Here is a 13084-nt window from a genome sequence, read left to right as displayed (position 1 = left end):
AAAATCCTTCCAGTAGCACCTTAAAGACCAACTAAGTTAGTTCTTGGTATGAGCTTTCGTGTGCATGTATCTGAAGAAGTGTGCATGCACACGAAAGCTCATACCAAGAACTAACTTAGTTGGTCTTTAAGGTGCTACTGGAAGGAATTTTTTTATTATAAAATGTGGGGTTATTAGCGTCGCAGTCTGGACCAGGCAGTCTTTCATCGCGTGTGTGCAACATTAAATGAGGCTCGGGTAGTTTGCCCCCAACAAACATGGCGGCTTTAGGGCCTCGCTAAAGGGCGGTAGCCATAGCAACCAGACGACGAGTCCGAAAAGATGGAAGGGCTCCTGTCTCCTTTTGCAACTGCTCGAGAGTGTGCCCTGGCCGCGCGACAGAGAGCAGCGCGCAGGCGTGGCTTGTGGCAGGGGAAGAATTTGGGTGTTGCGCTGTTCTATTAAGGAAGGTTTTAATCTTTCCCGCGTGGAAGTGGGACTCAAAAGACACGAGTGAAATTCCTCTGCAGCTGTTATAGATGCAGGAGCCGTTTCTTCACCGCGGGGTCGTCTGGGGTATGAATGGAGCCCTGCGCCATCAGGGCGACGGGGCAGCCGCTGCCCTGCTTTAGAACCATAGAATGGTAGAGTTGGAAGGGACCCCCAGAGTCATCTAGTCCAGCCCTCAGCAACAATGCAGGGGATCTTTTTGCTCAACGTGGGGCTCAAACCCACGACCCTGCGATTAAGAGTCTCGTGCTATACCGACTGAGCTATGCCAGAAACCATACATTTCAAGCCCCTGATGGTTTTCCATAAGGAGCCCTGGGGACTGTAGTTCGCTGAGGGCGCTGAAAACTGTGGCTCTGTGAAGGGAATACGGCAGCACCCCCGGGGTGATGTGTATTGGGTGCGCGATGTGGATCCACCCTTCCTTAACACTAAATCCGGCCCATTGGCTGTTGGCTTCCTCCTCCATATTGGCAAGTACCAGAATTGGGACAAAACCATATTTAGTTGGCTCTGCCTGTCTTTGGCTCCACCTGCTGCTGGGCTCCCTGTCTTCCTCTATCAGCCCCCATGGCAACCAAGAATGGAGGCACCCAGGAGCTCAGTAGGGCTGAGGGACCTTGAGTTGACTGTCCATATAAGAAAAGAGAGTATTGGCAGGTGTAGCTTCTCATTAGAGAGGATTACTGTCCTTTCTTTTTTCTTCTTCACCTGGCTATGCTTCTAGCACAGTGTCCATTAGGAAATATGTAGTCTGCTCCTCTGCATGTCTCCTTAGAAATATGTCCACTAAGACTCCTGAGTCAAGAATACATAGGATCACAATTATTGAGGGGTCAGGGTGAGTCCTTAATGCAAAGGTACATTTTTGAACAACTTGAGCTCTTTAAGAAATAAATAAAAATGTAAAGGTATTGTTTGTAAACACTGAATGAGCTTCATGGGCGAGTGGGGATTTGAATCCTGATCTCCCAGGTCCCAATCCAGCACACTCACCACTCCACCACAATAGTTCTCAAGACCAGGTTACCTGAAAATGGTCTCCTCCTGCTGCATATTCCTATCCTTCTAAATGCTTGTGCCCTGTACATCATGACCAGTCAACTGTAGCTCTCTTGCACTTTCTCTCTCACACAAAGCACAGAACAGTGTGGGAACCACATCTTCAAACGTGACAGCAAATTCCTGCTGTCAAACACAAGCCTGTTCCAAACACACTTAAAAATAAGAGTACAGTCTGAAAGATCAATGGGTCATGGGGCAGGGAGTGAACACTGCCTTTGCCCCTCTCTCCAGTAAGGGAAAGCCTGTTCCTCTGTTTTTCTCTTTGGGGCAAATCCTAACCAAGGGGGAGAGGATTTGCAGGGTGGCTAGTGAGGTGACGAACAGGGAATAGTTCAGGACACCTTGGTCTTGGTACTTTTAATGGCACTCCAAACCAGCAATATCACTTCCTGGGACACCCAGGTCAGAAGGCAAAGATCTGCTGGCTTCAGGCCTTAAACGTTTATTTCTTTCAACATTTTTTTAAAGGTTTATGGAGAAAATTACAAAACATACTATCTTTTCCCTTTTTTAACCAAAACAAGTCTTTTAAATAGATACAACAAAAGCAAGTGGAGAGAGAAAAATAGAGTAGGAAAAAGAAAAAAAGAATAAACAGTACAGAAAAGAGGTTAAAAGCGAAAGATAGAAAAATATGATTCAGAAAATAAAGAACTTCCGATTCTTCATCTATCCCCTATATAAAAGCAATACTCACTTCATCTAATCCAATATAACACCCCACAAAGCTACTTTCTATAAACAAAACTTATATTAAACCTCTCTTTCCACTCTCTTCAGTACTACAGCCTGCCTCAGGGCTCAGGATAGAGTTGCTGCAAAGTTAAAATGGTTAAACCCTAAATCTGTCCTCTGGGGTTAATTGGAAAGGAGGTGGAACACATATAAGAATGCAAGACTAGTTATTTTCTTCACTCTCAGTGTGGAAAGAGCAAACACAATCATTTTATTTCACAAATCGTTGATTTTTTTAAAAAGGGTAAATTTCAAAACAAACATGCACACCCTATGTGGTCCTTGCTTGTGGCTACATGGTCTATTTTGTTTAATGCAGGCCCAAGCTCCGGGCATGGGATTGATGAAGAGCACAGAGGGGTGCTTATAGCTGGGTGCGGAAGGTGGGGCCACTGCCCTTTAATAATTGGGCACACAAATCATCAAGTCGTTCACTTTGAGCCACAGTGAAGTAGTCTTTCCAGTCTCCTACGGTGCCTGCAGGCAAGGCAAACAATTTAGAAAACCGCCCTCAATGCATGCTGTTTCCCTTCTGCTACTACACAACATACTTTAAAGGTATAATAACAGCCAAGGCTTTCCCCCAAGAATCCCGGGAACTGTAGTTTACCCCTTACAGAGCTCCAACTCCCAGCACCCTTACCAAACTACAGTTCCCAGTGTTTTGGGGAAGTGGAGATGTGCTTTAAATGTATGATCTGTACATAGCTCTCCTCCTATATTACTTGTGGTTGGAAAGTGTCCTTTTCACTCCTACCTTTTCTCATGAAGGGTGACAAAGCGTGGTTGTAAGTTGGCATTGTGCTGTAATTAGCCATGGGATTCACTTTCATGCTGTTGAACTCTGTGTGCTGCATGATCCGGTTCAAAGCTGGCTCAGAAAGCTCTTGGTCCAGGAACTGAGCTATTTTCCGAATTGCTAAGGCTGGGTGCTAGGAAGGGAAAGATGGAGAGGATTCTGCCCGGAAAGCTGCCATAACAAAGCTCACTGTGTTTATCACTTGTTTGGGACACTGATTTTCAGAAGCTCACTGTATGCAGGTGGTTGCTTAGAACATTTATTGCGGATAAATTCCTTCCTGGTTGAAATTACTGAAAGAAAGGAGTGTATATGTAAACTGCTCACCTCTTTCATGTCTTCATAAAAAAGATGGAGAATTGGGTGAGAATCCTTAGCCTTCCACCAGCCACAAACGTGGTCAAACCAAGAGCCCCAGGGAACTGCAAAGAGAGGTAAAGAGGTAGAGAACCAGTTATGATTATTCAGCTTATTTTCATCAGAATTCAAAGGAAAACAAAACAACAACAACTCAACAATCCCTCTGCAGGTTCACAAACAGCAGTATCCTGTTGCCAAGGTGGTGCTAACAATTGGGGCACACTTCTTGCAGCTACTACTGTATAAGGGCTCAGTGTCCCCTTGTACTTTGCTGGAGCTACTTCAGATTTCTGTGTTCCCCAGACCACAGCCCCACTGTGTCTCTACCTTGAACCCTGCCACACCTTTGCATCGCAGCCAGCCTGAGCCCTACATTGCCTTGCATCCTGTCTGAACTTGGTCCTGCCTTGCCACACATGCTAGTGGGCCTTGCTCAGCTGAGACAGGCTAGCTTGTTAGATAAACAGAGTCCTCGTGTGGTGTAAAGTAACACATGCATTAACTAGAAGTATTTATAGCTAATGTAAATGTATAGTTAATGCAAATGAAAAGTGAATCTATTTACTTTTCTCCAAGACTTGCTAACCTGCTCTGTTGTGCCTCTCTGGTCTGAACAGAGAGGATGTTGTTACTGTACTCTAGTTGGACTCTACCCCACCTCACAAACCCTAGTGGAACTGCAGCCTCTCCAGCTCCTTTAGATTTCTGTCAAAGCAGCCTGGCCTCCTTTAAATGGGAGAGGTCCTCTCACTAAAGACCGTGCTAGCTACTCAGTTAGAGGCACAGCTTCTGTTTAAAGTTCAGTCTCGGGCTGACTGGTGCCGAAACAATGAGTGCCGCGTGGAGCTGACCATCACATCCACAGAGCATCCCTTTGTCTCGCTCTGCCTGCTCAAACCAGGTGGCCTTGTGTAAGAACCCTCATACTGCCGAGACTGTTGCTTGGAGCAGGAGATCAACAGCCAATGGGCTCCACTCTTCTCTCATATGTACAGAGCTTGAGCATTTGGGGTGGCCCCACTACTCTCCCCGGGGCCAGTGCCATCTCCTCTATCCCAGTGTTTCCCAACCTTTTTTGGGCAAAGGCACACTTGTTTCATGAAAAAAATCTCGAGGCACACCACCGTTACAGCCCCGTGACATCAGCGCGCAGCGTCACGCCGGGAGGGACATGAATTGCTAGCAAATTACATAATCATCTCCTTGAGGGCTGGCTCATCTTCTCCGAAGGCAGAACCCCATTAATTAACAGGACAGACTCACACCATAGCCAAGACGAGGGGGGGAAACCTCAGTCATGCACAGTCATGCACATGTGGGGGATAAATGAGGACGAAGACTGGGCAGAGAGCAGGGTTCAAATCACCCCACCTGGCCAGGACAATCCCTGGGTGCTCCCTTGGGCCACTCACCTGACCCACCTCGCAGGGCTGTTGTTGCGAGGATAACACGGGGAGAACCACGCGCGCCCCCGGGAGCTCCTTGGAGGAGAAAGCGGGCGATGAATGCAATGCACGAAATATATGAGAGGCGACCAGGTTTTGCAGGTGAGGGGCCCCCGCCAGCCTCCGCTTCCAACACCCGGCGCAATGACACCGAAGTTTCCCCCCGGGCTCGGCTCGGGGAGCAGCACTGCTCCCCCCCCGGCTCCCCTTCGCCCTCCCGGCTCTCTCTGCCGCCCACTGGGGACCCCCCTCACCTGCCAAGTCCGGAGCGCCAGTGGAAGTTGCATGCATGCAGGGCGCCGCGTTGCCATTGCATTGCATTGCACTGCACTCCATGCAACGCCTGCACGCATGCATTGCCTTGCACGCCCGCCAAGGGGTCTCCCTGCGGTCCGATGCGTCCCCTCCGGCGCGGATGCAGCATTGCAAAAATAAAAAAACCCCGACACAGCCCTACCTGGGGGGCAGCCTCCGCCGCTCCGCCTCCGCGGGGATCCCCGGGCTCCATCCTGCCGCCCGATCTCCGCAGGGGCGCAGGCAGGCTGCGCGGGGTCTGCGCGGAAGAGCCCCTGCCCGCCCGGCCGCCACCGCTGCGCTCATTCCATGGCCGGGAGAAGAGCGCTTCAAACAAAACGCCCGGCCCGCCAGGCCACGCTGGGAAACGTAGTTCGCGCACCCCGCGCGGGCACGGAGCCCAAGGGCGAGGGGACTACAGATCCCGGCAGCCCCAGCGCCAGGGAAGGAGGGGGAGAGGCCGGGTGCAGGGATGGAGGGACGGGTGGGCGAGCGAGTGAGTGAGTGGCAGCCGCCAAGCCTTGGCCGAGAGCCAGGAAGGGCCACCCCAGAGGAGGAGGAGGGAGGCGCAGAGCGGGAGGGAGGGAGGGAACCCCAGAAGTCATCTAGTGACGGCGCCCCAATCGAAAATTTGACTTTAAAAAAAATAAAAAATCTTTCGAATTTTTTAATTTTTCCCGCGGCACACCAGGCAACAGTGGTTGGGAAACACTGCTCTATCCCATCTTTTGCCTCTACTCACGTTTCCCCGCAATGAACTTCTCCAGATACTCGTCCCATGTTCCCGGGTCTGGCATCCTCCCGTTCATACGTTGGAAGTGGAAGTAAGAGATTGCGTTATCCTTGGCATTCCTGGCCACATAAATGATCTTCAGAAATAGATCATGAAGAAGAGTGAGTCCAGGAGTCTCAGCTCCATGCATGCTGTTTTCATATATACATATATATATATATTATTAAATATTTTATTGTTTTACAGAAGTATGTGTAATGTCTCTCGTATTTTTTCCATGTAACATTTTTACAAATCAGTTTCATTTGTTGAGACATTAGGGGGGGAAGGGGGGGGAGATGAGTGGGGGTGGGGTCGGGTGGCGATGTTTCTATTTTGCTTAATGTATGTAGGGTTTTGTGTCAGCGTTGCTCCTGCAGGTTCTCTGCTGTTCATTTGTGTTTCTTTGGTGGTGAGAGAGGTTGGGGTTGGCCTATGGTGTGGTTGTTTGTTTGTGATTGGTTGTGGTGATCTTGCTCATTTATATATTTTAAAAACATGTCAGTATTGTCCTTCAGCCTCAAAGGGCTCCCAAAACGATTCACAGCAATAAGAACCTTAATACAATAGATGTTACCCACAAAATTAAAAATGCAATAGAGAACAAGCAGTGTTGATCCGCGGCTCAGATTGACCCCTAAGCAACCTCCCTCCAGTTGTCCCCTTGTAATGACCTTGCAATTCTGTTCCCAAAAGGAGGGCGGCAGGAGCTGGACCGGGAGGTGAGACTTAAGTGTACGTGGAGAGGGCATTAGCTCTGCCTCTTCCAAACCTGAGATACCAAAGAAAAACATTCAGAGCTGAGATAAACCCTTCACCCCACCCTCAACCATCACCTCCCCTAAGCGGTTCGCTTTCCTACTCACGTGAGAACAAGGGACTGTGCATCTCTAGGAAGGGCATCCGTTTGTAGATGGGGACTTGAGCACATTTCTGTGGGTCCCCTCCATGCTGGATCAGGTCTACAATTTCCTGCGTCCAAGTGGTCCCTGGCAGGAGGTGTTGAGAGAAGACCTGAGAAGACCTCATCATTCAGCCAATAGCCCTCGACTTCCCAGCACCATTCCTGCCCCCACCCTCTGTGCTAATGCCCCACATCTCTCTTTTATTCGATTTACCTGCTTTGGGGTATGTGCAAATGAGAAGGTCGTCCCCCCGGGCTTTAAAGGTTGATATGTGACCCCATCTTTCTGCGGCACCACTGAGCAAAGGGATTCCGTCTACCTCCACCAGCTCAGAGCGCTGGGATAGCTTATGGCCTAAACCTTCCATGTCAGATTCAAGATTTGTCATCTGGCAATGCAGGAAAAGCAAGTATAGCACCTACTTTTAAGTGACCAGCCTGCTTCCTTTCTACATCTGCTGTCAGCAGCCGCTGGTCAGTTTTACTTTTCTTCCCTGACTCACAGTTTATTTTTTTCTTTTTACCCTTCTCTCTCAATCTCACTTCGTGAAATTGTTTTGGGTTCCTCCAGATGACCTCAAAACCCTCCTGATTTTTCTGGTGCAAAGCTTATGCAGAGGTTAGATTATAGTCTTCATTTAGCATTTGGTCTGATTTGTCTGCTGGGTGAGCATTCATGCAGATTTGCTTGTGGGGTACTTATATACAAATTGCTGTTAATCATTTGTTCATCTCACTTTTCGAACGCCATTGTTTTAAAAATTGATGAGTTATGCAACAGAGTACTTTAATCCACTTTAATTGCCCGTGTTTAAGTTTCCCAGCCTGTGCATGAATTCCTCCAGCAAAATGCTGGCATTCTAGAGGCCCCTTTGATGACCCGGGAACGGGATTGGGTGTCCATGCAGGTGCGGATGGAGAGAGGGGAGTGTGAGGTTTTGGCTGAGTTTCCTCACATGCCTTGGCCTGGGGTTTTTATCGGCACCTTCAACTGAAGTCACTGTAAGGCTTTTAAACCTTTGTGGGGATACCTGCACCCTGATTTCCACTCCACTTCCTTTAGGTAAAGGTAAAGGGACCCCTGACCATTAGGTCCAATTGTGACCGACTCTGGGGTTGCGGTGCTCATCTCGCTTTATTGGCCAAGGGAGCCGGCGTACAGCTTCCGGGTCATGTGGCCAGCATGACTAAGCCGCTTCTGGTGAACCAGAGCAGCGCACGGAAATGCCATTTACCTTCCCGCCGGAGTGGTACCTATTTATCTACTTGCACTGGTGTGCTTTCGAACTGCTAGATGGGCAGGAGCTGGGACCGAACAACGGGAGCTCACCCTGTCGCGGGGATTTAAACCGCCGACCTTCTGATCAGCAAGTCCTAGGCTCTGTGGTTTAACCCACAGCGCCACCCACATCCCTGTACGTCCACTTCCTTTACACACCTACATTTGGGCAGGGTGGGCAGAAATTACATCAGGATCTAGAGATCTCTGATTGATTCATAGTAGACGGTCACAGGTTTCTGGCTCCCAAATGGCCATCAAAATGACTTTTCTCACCCATATAAATTCGCTAGCAGAAATCGAAGGAAGTTAACCAGAAATGGACTTTTGTGTGAAAGCTGGGGAATAAACAAATCAAACTTTTGAATTCTATCAGTTTCTCATTTCTGCAAGCTTACATTCAGTTCTCCATATTTCTCCAACAATTTGCAAAGAAATAAAAAAAATCTCATGAAAAATCACCAGAATTAAATATGAATTTCTCCTAATATGCAGTTTTGACTAAAATACACATTTTTGATGCATTTCCCCTTCACACAATACATTTTTGTATGCTCTTCTCACTAATACATGCATTTTACAAATACTTTATCCTAATGCAGGAGTTTCCAGTCCATGGCCTGCAAGCTTCATTGAGGTTGTTAGTGGTGTGTCTGTAAAAATATAAATAAAAATCATACCACATCAAGCACAGCACAATTTCTTCAACAGGCAGACAAATCAGTAAGTGGTCTGTCAAGACCCTTGCAATTTTCAAGTGGTCTGCGAGGGGAAAGTTTTCAGAACTACTTCCCTTGTACATATATTTTTGGCTAGAGAACTGCTACACAAATTTCAGAGAAGTGCAAATGTGGAAGGTTTGCAGTGCTTTGATTTTCATATTGTTTCACAAAGTACAGATCGGAAGGCTCAGCTTTCAATGTAAACTGAATCCAGCTCCCCCCCCCCACCATCTTTAGTGAAAGTTCAGTTCAGTTCTTCTGTTCCTGAAAGCAAACATCTAGGCTCCAGATGTGCTCAGCAACACTCCCGTTTGTTTATTGTCTAGGGACACTTCTATTCCAGGCGACCTGTTTCTAGAACATTCATCCTGCTTTGTTTGTGGGGTTGTCATACAATACCAGCTGTTCATTGAGGAGACATTTATTTGTGGGGCCATGATACAATACTGCAAATGTTATCCCACGCTTTGTAGTGAATTTTCTTTACGGCAAGACGTCCAAGTTTTTTTGAAGTGGTTTGTTGCACACGAGTGCCAAAGCCATTTCAGTTGTATAGCCCAAAGTGTCTCAAAACAAAGGATGACAAATCTGTGGCCCGGCAGATATTCTGGGACTCCATCCCCATCAAGCTGTTGAATGGTTTCTTTAAATGTAAAGGTTCATCATTGTTCCACTCCATGTGTATGTCTTTAAGGGGCCGGAGCAAGGGCCAGAGCAAGATAACGAGACCCAGCTTTACAGCTGTGAAACGTAGCAGGTGCTGCTGAGTTGTATTTGATTAAGGTGTGTCAGCATCTGAGTGTAGTATATAAGGAGCAGCATCTAGCTCTCCCATTACCCTGGGGGATGGGTTGGTGGTTGGGTCATGTTTGTTTGTTAATATATTTAGTGTTAATGGAGTTTTTGTTTTTCTTATTAAAACCTTCTTTAAGTTATTTTTGAGTCCTTTCTTTTTAATGCATGATCTCCCCAGCAAGCTCTCTGCAGCGCTACTATACTGCAAAAAGCCAACATCTTTGGTTATGGGCCCAGCTGCTGAGTGGATGACTGCATATTTTTGGACTCTGAGAAAGGTTTGAAAACTCCTTCTCCTGTTAGCGTAGTTTTTGTGGGTCTGGAAGAGTTCCAGAATGGTTGACCGGGTTCCTGAAGCTGAGAAGGCTCTGGTCTTCCCACAGCTAACAGATGAGAACTATGGTTTATGGTCTTTTCGGGTGGAGGCGCTTTTGACCTCTAGAGAAGTATGGACCTATGTAACTGATGACCCTCCTGACCCTGTAACTAATGCTTGGTCGAAAGGAGATGCAAAAGCCAGGGCGATAATTAATTTGGCAGTCAGCGACCAGCAAGTAGTCTATATAAGAAATAAGAAAACTGCCAAGGAAATGTGGGACAGTCTTGCAGCAGTGCACGTTAGAAAAGAGTCAGCGTCTGCATTGACGTTTTTCAAGCAGTTGTACCAGACAAAGTTGCAGCCTGGTGGTGATTTGGCAGCGCACTTGAGACGTCTGGAGGCAATACGCGGCGAGTTAATTCGAAGGGACATGGAGGTACCTGATATTCAGTATGTTTTTATCATCCTTTGTTCCCTTAATGAGGACTTTGATGGTATAGCTAGCCAGATATCTGCCGTTCCACCAGCACAATTAACTGTGGAAGGGGTAACGGCAAGATTAATGGGCGAGTTGGATAGAAGGGAGGCTTGTGCCATAAGCACTCCTGTTTCCAGAAAGAATGAGGAACGCCATATGCAAACCTGTGGTGATACAACTGCATTTAAAGCTGCAAAGCGTTGTTGGTTCTGCAATAAGCAAGGACATTTTGCAAGGGACTGCAGATCCAAAAGAAAGCAAAGTACTCCCAAGCCTGTTTCTGTTCATCAATCACGGTCGTCACCCCAGCAGCCGGCATCGTATAGTAGGGACAGAAACGAGCCGCGAGCTTTTCATGCTCGGACTAAAGATCGTAAAAGAATTAAAGATGCCAAGTGGAAGTCTTTTGTTATCGACTCAGGTGCATCCCAGCACGTCTGCAACAATCGAAGCTTGTTTATTTCTTTCGAAGAGGAAATTGGTAATGTACATTTAGCCAATTCACAAGTCTTGCAGTCGCTTGGCAGGGGTACCGTTAAACTTGACTCTTTAAACATTACAATAGCGAACTGCATTTACTGCCCGTCAGTGGACAATTTATTATCAGTAAGGTGTTTTGCTCGTCAAGGCATAACTGTGCGTTTCTTAAAGTCAATGTGTGAGTTTTTCGAGGGGAACAAACGTCTGTTGTATGCCCGGGAATCTGATGGTTTATATAGACTGTATTTTCGCACCCACTCCCAATCGCCTATAAATTGCAGAGCAGCACAGTCAAGCCAGGGGTTGAGGAATGTAAGACCACATTCTGGGTGTATCCACGTGGCACACAGAATTCTGGGACACCTGAATTTTGCTGATGTAATTAAGACAAAGAATGTTGTCAATGGCCTCAACTTAAAACCATGTAAATTCTTTATGCAGTGTCTATCCTGTTGCAAGAATAAGATTAAGGTTGCACGCAAGGGTAGGTGCTCAGATAGGAAAGTAACTGAGCCATTTGAGCGTGTACATTGTGATTTAGTTGGGCCACTCCCACCCTCATTAGGAGGTTCAAAGTACTGGCTTACTCTGATAGACCAGTATAGTAGATATTGTTGGACTTATGCAATAGCTGAGAAGTCCCAAGCATTTGAGAAGTACAAGGTTTTTTGCAACTGGGTAAAAACACATTTTAACAAACCTATTAAGAACCTGTTTTCTGACCGGGGCGGGGAATTTGTTTCTGAGGATTTTGAGAAATTCCTGGAAGCGCAGGGGACTACTCATGAGTTATCTTGCCCCCGAAGTCCCTGGCAAAATGGGCTTGTGGAAGTTGTGCAGCGGGACCTGCAGGCAGGGGTTAAAACTTATCTGCACGATGCTAATCTGCCCAAAGACTTTTGGGCTGAAGCACTCCATGCTTTTTGTTATGTTAGAAATCGCAGTTATCATTCTGGTTTAGATGTCACCCCCTATGAGAAGTTGTTTAAAAAACGCCCTAATCTGAAATACTTACGTATTTGGGGTTCAGATGTAATTATGCATTATCCCGCTAAGCAGAAATTGGGTGAACGTAGTGTTCAGGGAAAATTAATGGGCTACCAGCAGGGGGCGTACAGAATTTACATACCAGCAACTGGCAAATTTCATATTACCAGAAGCATGATACAAACTGTAAATTGGAATGGGGTTGCTATTTTCCAAGATACTGATGGTATAAATGATACTGAGGAAGAAGAGGAAACAGAAGCAGCAGGAAATGGTGCTTCTGAATTAATGGAAGAAGACAAAAAGCCTGTTGAATCTGATAATTTGTTTGACTTAAAGTCACAGGCACCTGAGGGGAGGTTAGATTCTCTTGAGTTTTCTGACCGTGAGCTTAGCCTACAGGCACCTCTTCAGTCTGACAATGATGATTTACAACCTGAAACTAGTGGTTCACTGAGTCCCATTAAGTCTGAGGAGTCTGACTCTCCTTCCGGACTGAGACGTTCAGATAGAAAGAGGCAGAAACCACAACGATTTGCAGATGAACATTTTAATACTGTGTATGCCAATAAGGTGGTTTTTGAGCCAAAAAGCTACAATGATGTTCAGAATTTACCTAAGCACCAAGCTGTAAATTGGTATAAAGCTATGAACTCTGAGATAGCTTCTTTAAAAGAGCATAACACTTGGTCTCTTGTACCACAAACCCCAGATATGAGACTTATTGATTCAAAATGGGTTTATAGAGTTAAAATGAATGACAAAAATGAAGTTGTAAGGTACAAGGCAAGACTAGTTGCTAAGGGTTTTCAACAAATTCCAGGCGAAGATTATGATTTGTGCTATTCACCAAGTGTAAAATATGAAACAGTTAAGCTTTTGTTAAAAGATGCATCACAACGTGGACATTCTGTTTATCACCTAGATATAAAAACTGCGTATTTGTTTGCAGATTTAAAAGAACAAATTTTTATGCGTGTCCCTGAAGGCATAGACGCTGCTGAAGGTTTGGTATGCAAATTAAATAAATCCCTTTATGGTCTGCACCAAAGCGGAAGGAATTGGCACCAAACTTTAGCAAAAGAATTGCTAGATATTGGTTTTTCACAAGGAAAGGCAGACAATTGTGTGTTTATAAAGGAAAGGGCAAACTCTGTAACA

General features: G+C 46.3%; 1 protein-coding gene across 1 annotated transcript; it reads right to left on the bottom strand.

The window, feature by feature from the left end:
* Positions 1–238: 238 nt before the first annotated feature.
* On the bottom strand, positions 239–8550 carry LOC310691906 (sulfotransferase 1C2-like). Its single transcript, XM_083472173.1, has 7 exons — positions 7078–8550; positions 6826–6948; positions 6634–6731; positions 5930–6056; positions 3416–3510; positions 3047–3221; positions 239–2766 (listed from the first exon to the last, which is right to left on the bottom strand). Exons 1-7 carry the CDS (start codon positions 7250–7252, stop codon positions 2654–2656), a joined length of 906 nt encoding a protein of 301 aa, XP_083328299.1. The 5' UTR covers positions 7253–8550; the 3' UTR covers positions 239–2653.
* Positions 8551–13084: the final 4534 nt, after the last annotated feature.

Source organism: Podarcis liolepis (assembly GCF_965112155.1).
Source record: "Podarcis liolepis genome assembly, chromosome: 13".
Classification (NCBI taxonomy): domain Eukaryota; kingdom Metazoa; phylum Chordata; class Lepidosauria; order Squamata; family Lacertidae; genus Podarcis; species Podarcis liolepis.
Note: the sequence above shows the minus strand (reverse complement) of the source record. Positions and strands in the feature narration are given on the sequence as shown.